The sequence below is a fragment of the Malurus melanocephalus genome, unplaced genomic scaffold, assembly GCF_030028575.1.
Source record: "Malurus melanocephalus ecotype Western Australia unplaced genomic scaffold, MMel_1.1 scaffold_494, whole genome shotgun sequence".
Lineage (NCBI taxonomy): Eukaryota > Metazoa > Chordata > Aves > Passeriformes > Maluridae > Malurus > Malurus melanocephalus.
The window spans coordinates 173,828-189,832 of record NW_026623726.1 but is presented as its reverse complement, the minus strand read 5'-3'; the positions used below and the strand labels follow the sequence as shown (position 1 = coordinate 189,832).

At 42.1% G+C, this 16,005-nt stretch overlaps 1 protein-coding gene across 6 annotated transcripts in view; it reads left to right on the top strand.

The window, feature by feature from the left end:
• The window catches only part of TACC2 (transforming acidic coiled-coil containing protein 2), a 114,306-nt gene that overhangs the window by 81,547 nt on the left and 16,754 nt on the right, over window positions 1-16,005 (top strand). The window contains exons 8-15 of one of the 6 annotated variants that reach the window (XM_057381153.1): window positions 1,514-2,822; window positions 7,369-7,429; window positions 8,472-8,679; window positions 12,364-12,425; window positions 13,237-13,352; window positions 14,135-14,306; window positions 14,431-14,571; window positions 15,462-15,542. In XM_057381153.1, the coding sequence (XP_057237136.1) occupies window positions 1,514-2,822; window positions 7,369-7,429; window positions 8,472-8,679; window positions 12,364-12,425; window positions 13,237-13,352; window positions 14,135-14,306; window positions 14,431-14,571; window positions 15,462-15,542 (2,150 nt within the window). Of the gene's footprint in view, window positions 1-1,513; window positions 2,823-5,874; window positions 5,911-7,368; window positions 7,430-8,471; window positions 8,680-12,363; window positions 12,426-13,236; window positions 13,353-14,134; window positions 14,307-14,430; window positions 14,572-15,461; window positions 15,543-16,005 lie in introns of all 6 variants that reach the window. The other 5 variants (XM_057381152.1, XM_057381148.1, XM_057381150.1 and 2 more) reach the window with 5 other exon arrangements.

Below are 16,005 nucleotides of genomic sequence, written 5' to 3'. Positions count from 1 at the left end.
CAATTTCTTCTGAAACAAAGGAAATTTTTTTCCCGTTCTTAATCCATTCATAGCTTCYCACTAAAATAATAATTGATTGTCTGTATTGCTTTTATGAGCAGTGTTAATGAATGTAGCTGGGCAAAATGGGAGYTATTTTGCAAAACATGTCAGGATTGGAATGAAAAGGATGTGCAGAAACCTCTCTGAAATCGTTTAAGGCTGAGCAAAGCATTCATTTCTGTTAGACTGTTTTTCTTTATAATTGCGTAATTAAAAAAAATTGACAACATGAAGAAGGCTGTGTTGCTTCAGCAGGAAATGGGGACAATTTGCTCCTCAGTGAGAGCTGTGAGGATCTGGCTCAGCCCAGCCTGGACTGGAGCTGGAGGGAGCTGTCCCAGGTCTGTGGGACCCCATGGGGACACACATGGACAGAGGTGACCGTGGTACATTCACATCAGTGCTAATACAGTGACAGTAGGAGCAAACCATATGTGGGATTTGTAAAACAATTTTGAATAATCAACCTGATGGAAAGCAGCAAGGACCATCATCTTCATGTTTTCCTACCTGTATATTTTCTGTTTTTTTTGATATGCACTCATCTTTTTCTGGTTTGTCCAATAGAGTTGTTATATCCCAAGTGAAGAGACTTCTAGAAATCATTTTAGGATTCCATTCAATAAGAAAACCTTTAATTGCAATGGAAAGCTGCTTGGTTTAAGGGTTTTAGCACGTAAATCCCCCTACATCTATTTCATCAATGAGTTAGAACTACACTTGGAAAAACCTGGTTTAAATAATTTCTAGGGAGCGTCTAAATGATTTTCTTTAAAGGAAGATTTTTCAACTGCGGCGTTCCCTAAATGACTATTTTTTTTTCTTTACCTTTACCATAATTTATTTCCTACTAAGTTCTCAATTATTCATCTCTTATTATAAACTTGTAATTATGAGGTCAGAGTAGAATATATTGACTGCTTGGGCAGATAGAGGAGCAGCATTGATGGGTTGTGGAGGGGAAGCCATTTTTCCTCCGGGAAAATTGGTAAAAATAGCACATGGGAAACAAAACTTAAGGTCAACATGTAATTACTGAAGMACCAGTCAATTTACAGGAAATTTACTGCAGAAGAGCTGTGACACAATTTTGTGAACTCTTTGTAGCAGTAGAAAATGGAAGTAAAAAAGTGCTTTATGTGCAATTTTTRTGGTATTTGGAATATTTAACATATTGTGGTAATATCCATCTCTATAAGTGATAGTTTAGAAGAGGTGCATCAGAGGTTGTTGCAAATACATATTTTGTCTTTTCAGAAAACTCGCCTTGAGTCCTTTTCTGGGGAGAGCAGATCTGTTATTTTCTCTTAATCTAGTTCACATTTTGGAATAATCACTTTGATTTGCTTAGTCAATTTGTATGGTTTTAATTCCTTTTTCTTGTACCAACATTAGRCTATMATAAARCTTCCKAATCCCCASTCCCARAAATRTRTTTCGAGCCYGCTGAGTTTTGTGTTTGCTCCCACAGGGCCRTGCTCAGAAGCTGAACCCGTACCCGATGTGTCGCACAGCGAGCCGGTTCAAGAGAGCCCTTTCCGTCCCCCTTGCCACTCCTTCTCCACTGTCTTCGACGAGGACAAGCCCATAGCCAGCAGCGGCACCTACAACCTGGACTTTGATAACATTGAGCTGGTTGATTCTCTCCATGCCTTAGGACCGAGCTCTGCGGAGCCCAAGAACCGCGACCCCAAAGCAAATGTCCGGAGAAAATCCACGGATTCGGTGCCGGTGTCCAAATCCACGTTGTCGCGCTCTCTCAGCCTGCAGGCCAGCGATTTTGATGGAGCCTCTTACCTTGGCAACAGCGAGACGTTAGCGCCATCAGCAGATGCCTAYGGTACTGGTTCAAGCAGTGCTTCCAGTACCCTCAAGAGGACGAAAAAACCCAGACCAGCTTCCTTAAAAAAGAAGCAGTCGGCCAAAAAACCTCTGGATGCTCCCCTGGTGAAGGAAACCCCGCAAGAGCCGGCTGAGCTTGGCCAAACAACTTGCGAGGAGAAAGCGCCTGAGGTGAGGGCTGACCCAGCRAAGCCCGAATGTACTGAACCTTCCAAAATCTCTGCTGAGAAAGAGGAGGCCCCTCCTGTGCCTGAAGGATCCGAGCCTTGTGATCCAGACCATTCCGAAGGGATCGGCGCGTTCGGCTCTGGAGGGGGCAAAGTGCAGAACTCTCCCCCCGTCGGCAGGAAAACGCTGCCTCTGACGGCGACCCCCGAGGCCGGGGAGGTCACTCCACCGGACACCGGGGGCCAGGAGGACCCTCCAGTCAAAGGCATCGCCGTGAGGCTGGAGTTTGATTACTCTGAGGAGAAAGGGGGGAGCGAGGAGCAGCAGGAGAGCACTCCCCCTCCCAAAAAAGCGGGTAAAAAGCCTGGTGCTAAAATGCCGCTGCGGAGGCCAAAGACTAAAAAAGCGGTGGAGAAGCTTGACAATGCTCCGACCAGCCCGACAAAGTCGCCTGTGGATCCCAACGAAATCCCCATCACAAAAGGCTCTTACACTTTTGATATCGACAAGTGGGATGATCCCAATTTTAACCCCTTCTCATCCAGTACAAAAATGCAGGAATCGCCCAAACTGCCTCAGCAAACCTACAGCTTYGAGCCGGACATGTGTGAGGACTCCATTGACCCTTTCAAGACCTCCTCCAAGATAGCCAGCTCGCCCTCCAAATCTCCAGCTTCCTTCGAGATACCAGCCAGTGCCAACGAGACAAACGGAACAGAAGGGGACAACCTCAACAAACCTGCCAAGAAGAAGAAGACGCCACTAAAAACGTAAGTTAAAGGGCAGAGACRTTTCTAGAATAGAAGCAGCACATTCCTTAGCACACCTACACAGGATTTATATTTGAGTAGAGAGAGGAAGGTGACCTTGGGTGTTTGTGGCCACAGCTGGAGTCACACTGGGGAGCTGCTCCTGCTCTCCCTYAACCTGTTTCCTCAATAATTTGATATTTCCAGACCAAAAGGGAGAACCAGAGCTACCCAACTGCATTAGGCAGCTGCATTTTTATAAGTCTTTGGGCTCAGTGTTCTTTTGAACCCGGTTAAATTGTAATTTTATCAGTTTTGTACCCAATTTGCTGTGATCTCATCTTGGGAACTTGATGCTGTTTAAGATGATCAAAGTAAACACACCAGCAAAAACTGTTTTATGAATCACTGTTTTTCAGCRTGGGATGTGAAATAGTAAGGCAGTGACAAATCTCGTGTTGCAAACAGCAGGAAGTTGGTTTTATCCAGTGACTTACAGTATTTGAAAGAAAATAACATGGAACAGAAGAGTTCATTATCGAAATACAATTTTTTTTTACATACAAGACTAAAAAAYGTRAACAATTTCCTTTYTATRAAAGAGCTTRAAATTTTAAAAGAGTTTTAAATCTCTAARACTACTACACGTTAGGGAAATACCCAACATTTAGACAAATTCCAGGATGAATTTTCTATGTTGCTGTGTTTAGATGTTTGGTTAAAAACCTCAGTTGCTGGTAGCTGATGTGCATGTTGCTTTATCTGTTCAAATATGGTTATTTTGAGTTGGTAACTACTAAGTTGATATCCCATATAGCTGAAATTGATCTYTTGTGTGTATCTATAAGAAAGTATCTCAGTTCATGTTCCTTTATGGTTTAAACGTTTGAGCTAGTTAGCAAAAATGGGAGTAAAAATTTTAAATGCCAATTTAAGATAAGAAGATATCATGGTTGATGTAAAGCAGTACAAAAGCTGACCTCCTGTGCAGGGTGAAATGGAGATTATTCCAGTTTTTCTGAACAGCCTCCTGCCCTCTAAGCTTCTAATTCGTGTCTCTTGCCTGATTTGAGGAAGCTTGTGCCATTATTTTCTTCCTGGGGGCATTTCTGACTCATGGATGGTTTAGACCACTGTGTAGTTGAGTTGTTTCTTTGAGAGAGGAGCCTCTTTTTTTCTGGTATTGCTTCTTTTTGAGGTATACCTGAAATTTAGTGGAAGATCAGATGGGAATTAAGATGCATGCTAAACTGACACATTTTCCAAGCCTTCAGTCCAGACTGGTTTTRTCCAAACCAAGAAGATTTAAAAGTCTGACAGGAAGAGAGGAACRATTTTAATCTTGCTGGGGAAGTGCRGAGGGGAATTTTAGTACCACMAAATCCTTAAGTTTTTGCARCCAGCCAGAGTCTCCTTGAATCTTCCAGTAGCTGGAGCTGACAGACCCCCAGTGTGAGCCTCTTGGGTTCTCCCATCTGCTTTAAATATTTGAAAGAATTCCAAAGTTATTAATTTAGRGGCAAAATGAGTTTACAGAGAGTTTGCTGAGCCACATTTGTCCTTGGGAAAACAAATTGCAGAAAAACACTGTCGCAGAGTCACAAAGTTCACTCCTGCTCATTGTCACGATGGGGAGATGAAGCTTCCCCAGCTCAGGGCTCACAAGTTCTTGAGTCARGAGGGCTGCAGGAATTCCCAGCCTGTGCCTGGCACTGCTTTCATTGTGTTTTGTTGTGTGTTGCTCGCTGCAGCCCCGTAACCTACTTTTGCAAGTGGTTTTGGTTTAGKTTTTTTTTAGACAATGATGAGATTCTGCATATTAATAACAGATTGCAGCCTGCAGCTCTGGTACTTTCYAGAAGAAAATCACCCWAAGGCRTGTTGTGGGATGCCAGGGGAGGCAKTGGCAGGGGGTTTTATTAGCATTGTTGAGGGGTGCAGGAATCAAACCCTATGGACTGGTTTGGAAAGGTGTTCCTTGTGTAGAGAGGCTGCAGTTTCTAGATCAGAGGTGAAGAACCCTGGCATGGGTTTAAGCCTTTGCTAAGCTTGTGCTGCTTTGAATCTGAGCCATGTGCTCAGTCTTACATGTGTTAAATCAATAAAAATAATCCATTTTTGTTCTTGAATGAAACCTGCAGCAGTCTAAGCATTGACCTCCTTGTAAAAAGAGGAGGTTTTCAGAAGAGATCTGGGCTGGACACAAATTGCTCTCTGGTCCTCTGTCTGAGTTGTGAGCAGCCTGGAGACAGTCACATGGCTCAGGTGATGCTGAGCAAAGAGCAGCTGATGCYTCCCCAGGGCCAGCTTACAGTGCTGAGCAAAACTTGGTGTTTTGTGGAGACATTGCTTGTGYAGGCATCGCTCTGGAAGCTCTGGGAAGGCTGGAGGCTGTTCAGAAATGGAAGGTGCCARCTGTCACGAGCACTGCATGTGAGGAGAGATGAGCTGAAGCTGCCAAGCTTATAAGTAAATGAAACCTTTTCTCAGCCTAAGCTGTTTGGCAAGGTTTGGTTCTGGTTTGGGGGAAACCAGTTTGATCTGTCAGGACACCAGGTTAGGTTTTGGAGAAAACCAGAATAGCTGAGATTTAAAGAAAATGTCTTTTTCTGTCCTGACCTGGGTAGATGGTTTGAAATGGTCAAGTAGCTTTTTCTGTGCTGTCAGAGCACATCAGCAAACGTGACAAAACCTGGAATTCAAGAACAGTTTTGTATCTCACATAATAACAAATACYGTGTTTTGAAAAGCAAGCAGGTGGCCTCTGTCAGAGAAGGCAAGGACAGTTAGTGTGTTGAAAGGAACTTAACTTGAAGGTGTCAGCTTTGAAAAATGTGTTTTGTAAGATGAAAGCATGTCAAAAGTATAACATTGAGCTAGAAAACATTGAAGGACTTGATGAATTTTTTTTTTCTCCTCATGTATTTTGCAATAAAAAGTAGGGGTTAAGATTATACAGGTAGAAAATATGCATGATCAGATTGCTTTAACACATTAACATAGTATTTGTAGGTTAATCTTTTTTGTCAGTTCCTTCTGTCTGTCTCTCTTTTCTTTGTCTTATTTGTCTTAGGATGGTAGAAGATGTGATGTCTGTATGTTCTCTGTTGTAAGTAATTCTAATCTAACAATTCAAACTTTCTCTTTGGTTTATGGGCTTTTTAATTTTACTTATTTATTTTGCAGCATGATCAGTTATTRTTCAGCATGAAGCTTTTATGTTAATGATTTCATTTCACTTGCACATATGAAAGTTATTTTAAGATGCCTGACTGTGAATGAGTTTGAGGAATCTGTTGCCTTATTATCTGTTGCCTATGAAAGAAGATCCTCATTTAAAAACTGTAGAGATTTTGTATCCTTGAGCTAAAATATGAAAGTTTTATTTCTACCACTGAACAACGTTGTACAATCAGTCCTTCGTAAATCCTTCATAAAGTGCTTGTCCTTAAAGRAAGAAGTTATCCTAATTAATTCTATCATCATAACTGGATAATTAATGCCATCAAACACACCAGTATTCAGCTTTCCAATTTATTTTCCCCTCTAGATATGTTGTTGATTTATCCTCTGCCTATTGAAACCCACCATTAGAATTTCTAGTGTCAGCCTTGCCACCATTGATCAGGGATGAACTGGTGGGCAGAAATTTTTGCCACTGCATCTCATTTCAAACATAAAGTCTTTCTCAGTGAGTTTGCTGTGGTATTTTTCTGCCTCTTGTAGCTGGTAACATAAATGGCTTTGAATAGCTCTGGCAATGTGYATCAAGAGAACAGATAGATAATTAGTTTATTCCTGGTTAGAAAATATTCTTAGCCAATTGTGAATAAAYGTAAAGGCAACATTGATAATTACACACCATCATGACATAATTATGTTCTTCATTCCTTTTGCTTGATTGAAACCTGTGGGATTTTGGAGTGCTACAGTGTCTGTGCTCCYAGTCTGCACTGTGAGGTGTCAGGGGACCTGGAAGCAGAATTGCCATATTTCCTGTTGTATTTGTTTTAAAAAGGGGCCACTGGGCCATTTGTTGTGACACAGCTTTGTTCTGGCATCTGGGGAGCAGCATCAGCCTCAGATGGTTTCATGTAGTTCATCTGCAGGRTATCACATTTTTTCTTCATGATTTTTGGGGCCATTGGAGCTTAATTCCCAAGTTTATCAGTGTATCAATTCTCAGGTAAAGGGGTGGGTTAGRCATAATTTTTGGATGGGAAAGTGAAGCAGACAGAAGCCAAATCCTTTCCACAGGGCTGTGGAGGGTGCCTGTGGTGGAGCAGGGATTTGAATTGCAGCCGAGCTCTGGGAATGTGTCAGAGTTAGCCTGAAAAATATGGCAATCCTGCTGTTCTCAGCTTTTGGAAATTGAGGCCTGTTCCAAGTGCATGACAAKGATATGTACCCATGGCATGTTTCTCTGTGGTGCTGCTGCCTAATGGATGGGATTTTAATGCAGAAGGGCGTACAGAGGTTGCATTGTCTGTGGCTATCTTTTGCTAAGTGTGAATTGACCTGATTCCTGCTTCTATTGCCATATTAACATTTTGAACTTTATTTTCAGTGATACATTTAGGGTGAAAAAATCACCAAAAAGATCCCCACTATCAGATCCTCCTTCTCAGGTAAAGTGCTGCCTTATTGTAATGCATGTCATTTGTGTTCTTGAAGGGGCAAAAAAAGGGGAAATTTGATTTATTTAATTGTGTAATTGTGTGTTTAATAAGAAGGGATTTTTGTAGAGAATCTCTGCATTTTGGTCCAAGTATATATATCACATTTAGCTATAACCATAAGGCATTAACCTTTTGGTCTCTAGAAGTGTGTGTACAACATATCACAGATGTAGTATTTGCTCTGGGAATTCCAGTTGGAGTATTAGTAAATGTACTTTGGAAATCCCTGAGTTAKGATGGAGCAAGGATATGAATAAATATCTTCAGTCAGTTGTCTGAAAAACAAGACATCACTATCCACCCTGGAATTTTTATATTAGAAAGTAAGAAACCAAATGCACCRAATTGGTGGGCTGGAAGGGAAATAGAAATAAACCAAGTGGGCTGATCTASCAGGAACATGTGCTTGGATAGTTTGATTCCGTGTTGTAAACTGCTGGCAGGTGGTTTTCTTGGAAGAGAAGTTAACAAAAGCTGTTCTTCTACAAAGGCCTGACTGCTTTGATGTGGCGCAGCTCCTTCCACGCTGCTGTTCCTCTTCCTGTTATCCATTCCTGCCCTTTTATTTCTGCTGCTTGGCAGCGGAGAAGTGAAGAAAGGGGGAAGGGTTCACGACCTCGTGGACCTACAAGGGTTTGCTCCTATGAGGGAAGCCTAAAAAGTCAGTTTTGGTAGTCAGAGACTTCAGTGCTGGGCCAYGTGTGCCACTTGTGTCAAGTGCCTGACAGATTTAAACAGCTCTGGATCTTCTTTCTTCCCCGTTATCAAAGCAGCTTTGCAATGCAAGTGTTTATCATCAAAGAGCCTGGTTATACTGGGAAAACTAGCTGCTGGTAGAGTTAGCACTTTCCATTAAGTATTTTACCCAGAGCTGCAGCAGAGATTACAGAATTAAAAAAGATGGCTCTGGCGGTGCGAAGGAATTSAGAGATTGAGCTGTTCCATGTGTTAGTGGAAGATAATGGAATTAATTGTCTCCTGTTTGCTGCAGGATCCCACTCCACTGCCAACTCCTGAAACGCCTCCTGTCATCTCCACGGTGGTTCATGCCACGGATGAGGAGAAGCTGGCGTCCTCRGTGACGGGTCAGAAGTGGACCTGCATGACTGTGGACCTGAACACGGACAAGCAGGATTACCCCCAGCCCTCTGACCTGTCCACCTTCGTCAACGAGACCAAATTCAGCTCTCCCACAGAGGGTACTGTCTGCTCCAGCCAGGGCCATGTTTGCAGAGAGAGGGAGGGGGTTTGGTTTGGTCCAGGAGTTGGCCTGCACCCTGCTGAACGCAGACTCTAAATAGGGAAACCTAAAATTGGTGYTCTCTGGACCATTCTGGGGAATGTGGCAATTACAGGGAGCTGAATGTAAGACCCCAGCAGTCTAACCTTGAGTTTTCAAGGAAGAAGAGAAGATGCTTAAAGGAAAATGAGAGGGGCCTTCAGAGAAAGGCTTTTGCTTCCTTTGTATGATTAACTGATCTTCTGTGCATGCAGCTGTGCTCTCTCAGTGCCTTCACAATCGTCTGGGGTCTGACACTGCTCCAGAGTCACCCATTCTGCCTGAGCCTGTTCCTTAATCTGCATGGGAGAAGGTCCCGTGTTGAAATTCTGCTCAAATTTTCTGTATTGCAATAAGACCCTTAGTATGCCATCTCTCTTCCAGCTTCCTGGGCTCCAGTTATCTTCATACATGAAAATACCCAGAATATCCCCTGCATAAGATAATTACCATGTTTCCAGATAAAATTCCCTTCTGGATCAGCCTATTAATGTTTTTCCTATCACACCTTCCTATAAGCAATTGTGAGCTAAAGCTGGAAGTTTCTGTTAAGAGAACTGTCATTCCAGGTCTGTGAAATTTGGAAAAAGCAGAATTAAGAAAATTTGCGTGTGGCCTTCATTGAGGCTACCAGAGGGAATTCTGCTTTGCAACATCTGCTCCAAAGGCAGATGTTCAGCTTGGTGGGTGGGAAGCATGTTTGAATTTAACTTGGCTTTAACAACTTCTTCTTGATCGGAATCCATTTTTTCCCCCTAAACTTTCAGTCCCTGTCCCAGTCTACCATTAAAGCTACTCTGTGCCATTTTAGGCTGGATCTAAATTTAGGCCTGATTAAGGACTGCTAACTTTTAGGTCAGGGTGTTTGACATCAAAAAGAAACAATAGTCACAGAGCTTTTGTTCATATTCACAAGTTGTGTGCCTTGGGCTTCTTGAAACTCTGTTGAGTCTCCTGACAGTTATTTTAGTCTGGGTGAATTTGGTTGGCTTTATTGTCAGTTTTAAAATTTGACTTCCCTGTATTTGTATTTTTAAAAACAACCTGAAGAAACAGTTTTTAGAAAATAAGCCCCCTAAATCTGGGAAAACGGAAAATAAATGGGAGGAAATGGAACAAAGGAATAGCAAGAGACACTCGGAAGCAATCATTTTAGCTTTCCAAGTGGGTAGAAGAAAGTGAGCAAAGCTCCTAATTAAATGGTAATTGTCCTGTCTCATGTGTGCTGCATGGTGCAGTCGCGGTTTCAGATTACACGCTCATTATAATCAACAAYGCTTCCGCTTTTTCACTTCTCTTAAAAATAATAATTTTTTCCCCCTGACAGTCCTGCTCTGCAGCTTTGAGCAGTTTCTGAGTAATCTGGGGGTTGTTTCTCAGTGCAGATATTTTTGCCTCTCCCAGACACCCATGTGAGTGTCACCCTGTAACCCAACACTGCTGTTGTACGGATACAGCTCCTGAGTCAGCCAGCACATCCAGCCCTCATCTGTTCCAGGCACTGCTTATGGCTGCTGCCATTTTCCTGTTGCACAGACCCGAAATGAGCCGTAATTATTAGCAGAAAATTCTGATGTAATCTTGCAGCTATTTGTAGGAGGAGTTGGAGGACATCACTTAGTAAGTCTGTTGCACGTGTGTATAAAAGATAATTATCTTGCTTCGTGGGATATCCTGGGCATTTTTAATTTTGAATATATAGAGATAAGCAGAGTTTAAAATTTTGAAGGGGAGATGATGTCTGAGAGGAGAGGAGGGAGAGGAATTCTGCTGGAGACTCCTGAGAGCAGTGAGACGAAACAAACTGCGATTAGCCAGCCGTGTTATTCCTTTTGTTTCTACTTGGACTATTTCCATCTGTGTCCTGCCTTTTTTTTTTTCTTTCTTTTCCCAGCAGCAGAGTTAAATGTGTGTTGTCCCAGCAGTCAGTTTGGATTGGGATTGCAGAGCTGCAGGCAGGTGGAGGATCCCTGTGGCTGTGCCAGCAGAGGACAGTGCCGGAGCRTTTCCTGACTCTCTGGACACTCAGGGATTGCTCTCTGCAGCGTAAAGCTGCTCCATAAACGTTCCTGGTGCACCTCACTGGGCTGCCTGTGAGAAATGGAATAGAAAAAGGCAGTTTCTAAACACTCTCTGCTGTTACCTGGGATTTCAGGCTGTCTCCTGCAGTTCAGCTCCTYGTAGGGGGTTTGAATTCGTCCTTCCAGTTTTGGTTTTGCTTTCACCGGGAAGAAAAGTGAGTGAGAAAGGATGCTGCTGGTATCTGACACCAGGAGGTTGTCCATCTTGCCTGGCTCCCTATTACCATTAAAACATATGGTGCTGGGAATTTAAATATGAGGAGCCTGCTATTGCAGCTTTCTTTTCACTTACAAGTTGTACTGTGAATATCCCCAACAAGTACTGAGATTTTGTGGCGCTTTCTCTGCAGTGGTTGTTTGACAAAAGATTTAGCTTGTAGAATTACAGTGTTCTTTTTATTACCAAAAAAAATCAAGCACTGTAAAATCACACTGCATCTCCAAAACTTGTTTAGGCAACAAACTCAGGCAAGAAATTATCTTCAGGGCTGTTTGGTTTTAATATCAAAGGTTTTAATGGTGGTTATCATCTTCCTAATGCAAGCCCTACTTTTCAAAAGTTGCCCAAATCTAGTAGGATTTTAGCATGTGATTTTGGCTGGTGTGCCATTCCTTAGAATTTATTTATAATGGAAATCAAATTATCCAAGTGGTTTATTGAATTATGGCAATGTGTCTGGAAACAGGCTAAAGTACAGCATTTGGACAAATTAATTATGCTTTCAATTTTTAAATTAAGTTGTCATTGAACAAAATATGCTTTTATTTGSGTGCAGGAAGGTATGATCTCTTTTCCTGTGTTAGATCTGTCTGCTTCTGTATCAGCTACTGGGAGACCATGCATTGGGCAGAAATGCTGATTATTCCCTCCAACTGGAGGTTGGAAGTATAGAAGCTGTAAAGAGCTGCATTTTTATTAAATTCTTGATTTAGGGTTCTTAATAAATCTTCTGCCTTAGGCTTTTTCTCTRAGACCAAAAGGTGAGAGCAGCCCCCAGTAAACTGAGCTGGTGTTTCACCCCAGTCCATGCTAATTTCATGGTTTTTAGGTATCTTTTTCTTAAGTGAGACAGTAGTTGTTCTGAATTAGTAATTTTATGATAAACATTWAGAAATAGAAAACAATTAATTACTCAACAGCTGTTAATTTTTTTAAAGGATTCTGGCATCAGCATTGCCAGTTATTGAAAAAGTGTGTTTTCTGTGATAACATGATGGGGGAAAGTTATCTGTATTCTGAAATTTCTMTGAAACTTTCCTGATATTCTGGTCCCTGGGGCAAGTTGAAAAGCTGAATTTTTTTCAGGCAAACTAATTTGCCTGAAATGTGTCATAGGTTCATTGTTGAAAATCGGTGAATATCAATGTACCTTCTGATTTCTCTCTGTATTTTCTATTTTTAATATGTCATGGGAAGGTGTTGAGTAGAGTGGGAGTGGCCCTTGTAAGTGAGATCTCATTTCTTCTGCAGAAATCATGTCATGGCATGTATTAACACATCTTTTTTTTTGTTTCTGTTGCAGAATTGGAATATGGCAACTCATATGAAATAGAATATATGGAGAAAATAGGCCCCTCTGTGCCTGTAAGTTCTCCCTTCCATTTCCATTCATTTGCATTCCCTTGTCATAATATACTATCCTGATAATGCCCTCAGCCTCCCCACCCTTTAAATTAATTACTATGTGCCTGMAGTAGATTTGCAAAACCAGTTCCTTTAAATTGGCATAACTGGGGTAAATTGCCTGTGCTTTGTTGTCCTGTGTCCTGTAAAGCTAGTCCCATTTTAWGATTTTATTTCAAAGCTAGCATCATACTATGATTCTTTCTGGAGATTCAAGGCCAGTCAGTGTTTCCAGCAGTGCAGAGTTCAGACCTGTCTACACAAACTACTGAACTGTTTMAGAAACTGGGAGTAAAACTTTGAAKAAGCTGGAGGGAATCAGGAGAGAAACAGAACTGGTGTGAAATATGGAATGCAGAACTATCCGTTTTCAATTGTTTTTCCTTATTTCTTTTTAATCCATGAATCTGATAGTTTGACTGAATCCAATGAGGGGATATCCACTAAGGGGAAATTAGGAAAATCAGGCATGTGGCACTTAAACCAATGAGAATTTTCAATKAATATTTTAGTAACACCCTCAGCCAAGGGATGCCTCCTGCCTGACAGGACCAGAAATCTGATTAACCCCAAACTGGGAGAAGAAGARCCACTACAMAGAGTGAACTGTKTGGGTTTTGTTCTTTAATGGTTCATCTCAGTATCAGCATTACAGCCCTGTATTATTCGTTGTCTGTCAACTCATTTGCTCACTAAAGGCTTCAGTGACCTGAATTAGCTTTAATGGAGAACGCTTGAATTGCTTAATGAGTTTCTCCCTGCCTGTTGCCAGCAGGATGATGGCACCCCGAAGAAGCAGTCCTTGTACCTCGTGTTTGATGCACAGCAGGAGAGCCCGGTGAAATCTCCTCCCATCCGACTGTCTGACTCCACAACTCCCTGCTCAGGGTAGGGCACTGCAAGCAAGGAAAAGGGTGTCAGGGGAGTGGGCTGCCCTCAGAGCACGTACACGGGCAGCTCTTCCTCCCTCTGCCTCTGTGTTGCCAAGTTATTTGTTTAAAAATAGATTTCCATCTGTGTACACATATGAAAGAGAACAGAGGGCAAAGATGTGTTTTGTGATGGAATAAGGACGGATATTTCTCCTTCACATTCTCACTAAACAGAGTTACAGTGGCAACTGATTCACTGGGCAGTGGCCTCCTACTTCAAGTTTTTCCCTCAGATACTGAGGTAATTTTCATATTAATCTAGAAATCTGCTAATTGCAGTTTTTCATTTGGCTTTTCCTGGATACATTKTCTGAACAAGGACTCTTGTTCATAAGACCAGGATGTGGGAGTTGTGTTTACTGCCATTAATTTTGCCTGTWAAGGACATCTGTTCTTGTTAGTAAGAGCTGTTTGTTGGGAGAGAGGTCGCTCACAATGAGATAAGGGTAAAAAGGCAAGTGACAAATATTGAAGGAATGTGCTTAACATTTCTGATGGAGCTGGTTTTATTTAGATGTCTCCAGTGGATTGTTTTGAAAGGAYATTGCCAAGCATGAGATATAATGATGTAAAATTGAATTGAAACAATGTGTGTGTGTGTGTGTGTGTATATATAAGTGTATTTTTGTATTTATATACACATKAAAGTGATGAATGTTTCTGCTCCTCTGTTTCCAGAAGCAGAATTGTGAAGGCCTTGTGCTCCACCCTGAAAACATGTACACAATCTTTTTCCAGGTCGAGTTTTGAAGACCCTGAAGGCCAGCAGTCCTCTGGAATGAAAATACCACACCCAGCTTCCCGAGTCCTAGCTGCCAGCCAGGAGGCACATTTACAGTCCCCTGACAAGGCAAAGCAGAAGGACCTGGAGCCCATGACCCTAGGAACRACTCCAGAGGCTATTGAAATAGTAAGTCATGTGTGATACAGAGTTCGGGAATAATTTTCCTGCAGAAGTTTTGCATTCTGCTTTTGACCTGAACTCCTTGGGCAAAAATCTCTATTGCTTATTCAATATCCTCTTCACCCTTCAGACATCTCCTGAAGACTCCTTTGTCTCTGCTGATGCTCTTCTCAATAGGATATCTAAGAAAACCTCAATATGTGATCAGCCTGAATATCTAGATCCTGACTTAGCAGAAAAGAACCCCCCAGTATTTGCTCAGAAACTTCAGGTTTGTAGCAGAAATATCAACATCGCTTTTCTTTCTGTTTGTCCCTACACAGGCAGAGGAATGCTTTGCCTCATCTGAAAGGGGTGGAGGGAGGCTTGGAGGGGATTAGGCTTGGGTGGAAAAGACTTAAAACAATTATTTGATTCTTTCCAAACTAATTTTGCCCTTTCAAAGACTTAAGGAACAAAGATATTTTCATTTAACTCACATAATCCATACTTAAATTTCATCAACACCTATTCATCAACACTTCTGTCATATGTCTTTTCCATAAGTTTTTCCAAAGCAAATTTTTTTAACCCTGAACACAGGATTGATGAGTGGAGAGTTGTCTTGACACCTGGCCTTAGTAAATCTGTATGTATAGATTCATTTTTTGAGATCTAGGACCTAATTCTGCTGAAATGAAAATCAGGCTTTGTTTTTCTAATAATATGCCTAATGCAGAATTTGGCATGGCTTCTTCTGGGAGAAGCAAATTRATCTGTAGGGCAGTCATGTATGTCAAGACATATTTTCTGGAACATTTATAGTGAAATTTTAAAACAGCAAATGGTGAATTGAGGCCAGCATGTGGCATAAGTTCACATAAATGGAAATGAAAGGAGAGGGATCCCTGAAAAATCAGTTTCTTTCACGCAAAGGATTGTTCATACTATCACCTAATAAAAATTATTTATCTATAGAGCTACCTCAAAATTAACTRACTCCTGGAGTTTCACATCACTGTCCTCACCATGAGAGGAACCTGGGGTGTGTTTGTCCCCCAGGAATTGTCTGAATCACACGTTAAAACCTGACACTCCATTTTTCAGAATGTTAAACATTTTTACCATGTTCTCACTCCATTTCTTTCCCCGTGGGTGACTGCCCACCACACCCTTTGACAGGAGGAGTTAGAGTTTGCTGCCATGAGGATAGAAGCGCTGAAGTTAGCCAGGCAGATTGCCCTCTCCTCTTTGCGCTCCAAGGTACCTGCTTTGTGCCTGCCCTGTGTGTGTGAGTGTGCACAGCCTGGGGAGAGCCCAGGGCTGCTTTTCCTGCAGCAGGGGACCCTCTGGGGCTCTCCAGGGCCCTGGGGGGACACCAGGAGCATGCTGGCAGCAGAGCTGACACGCAAACGCTGTCACCCGCCCCACTCACACCCAAATTAACAGCAGGTAAGAAGCAACAGCATTTCTCCTGCAGGAGATGGGCTCTGCAGTCCAGGTGGCTGTTTGCCACTTTGCTGCAGCAAGATTTGTCCTAAAATATTTGATGGTGAAGAATACCTACTTTGGCCATRAGGACATCTGTCTTCTGCTGGTATTTTCAGCTTGAAGTCAGACACCTTTGACCCTCCAAGTTTAGAAGTGAGGAATTCAGTCAACCTTACCCTCAGGCATCTGAAGAAAGGGGCTGCAGCAAGGTGGGAAGGGCTGTAGAGAAGGGCTC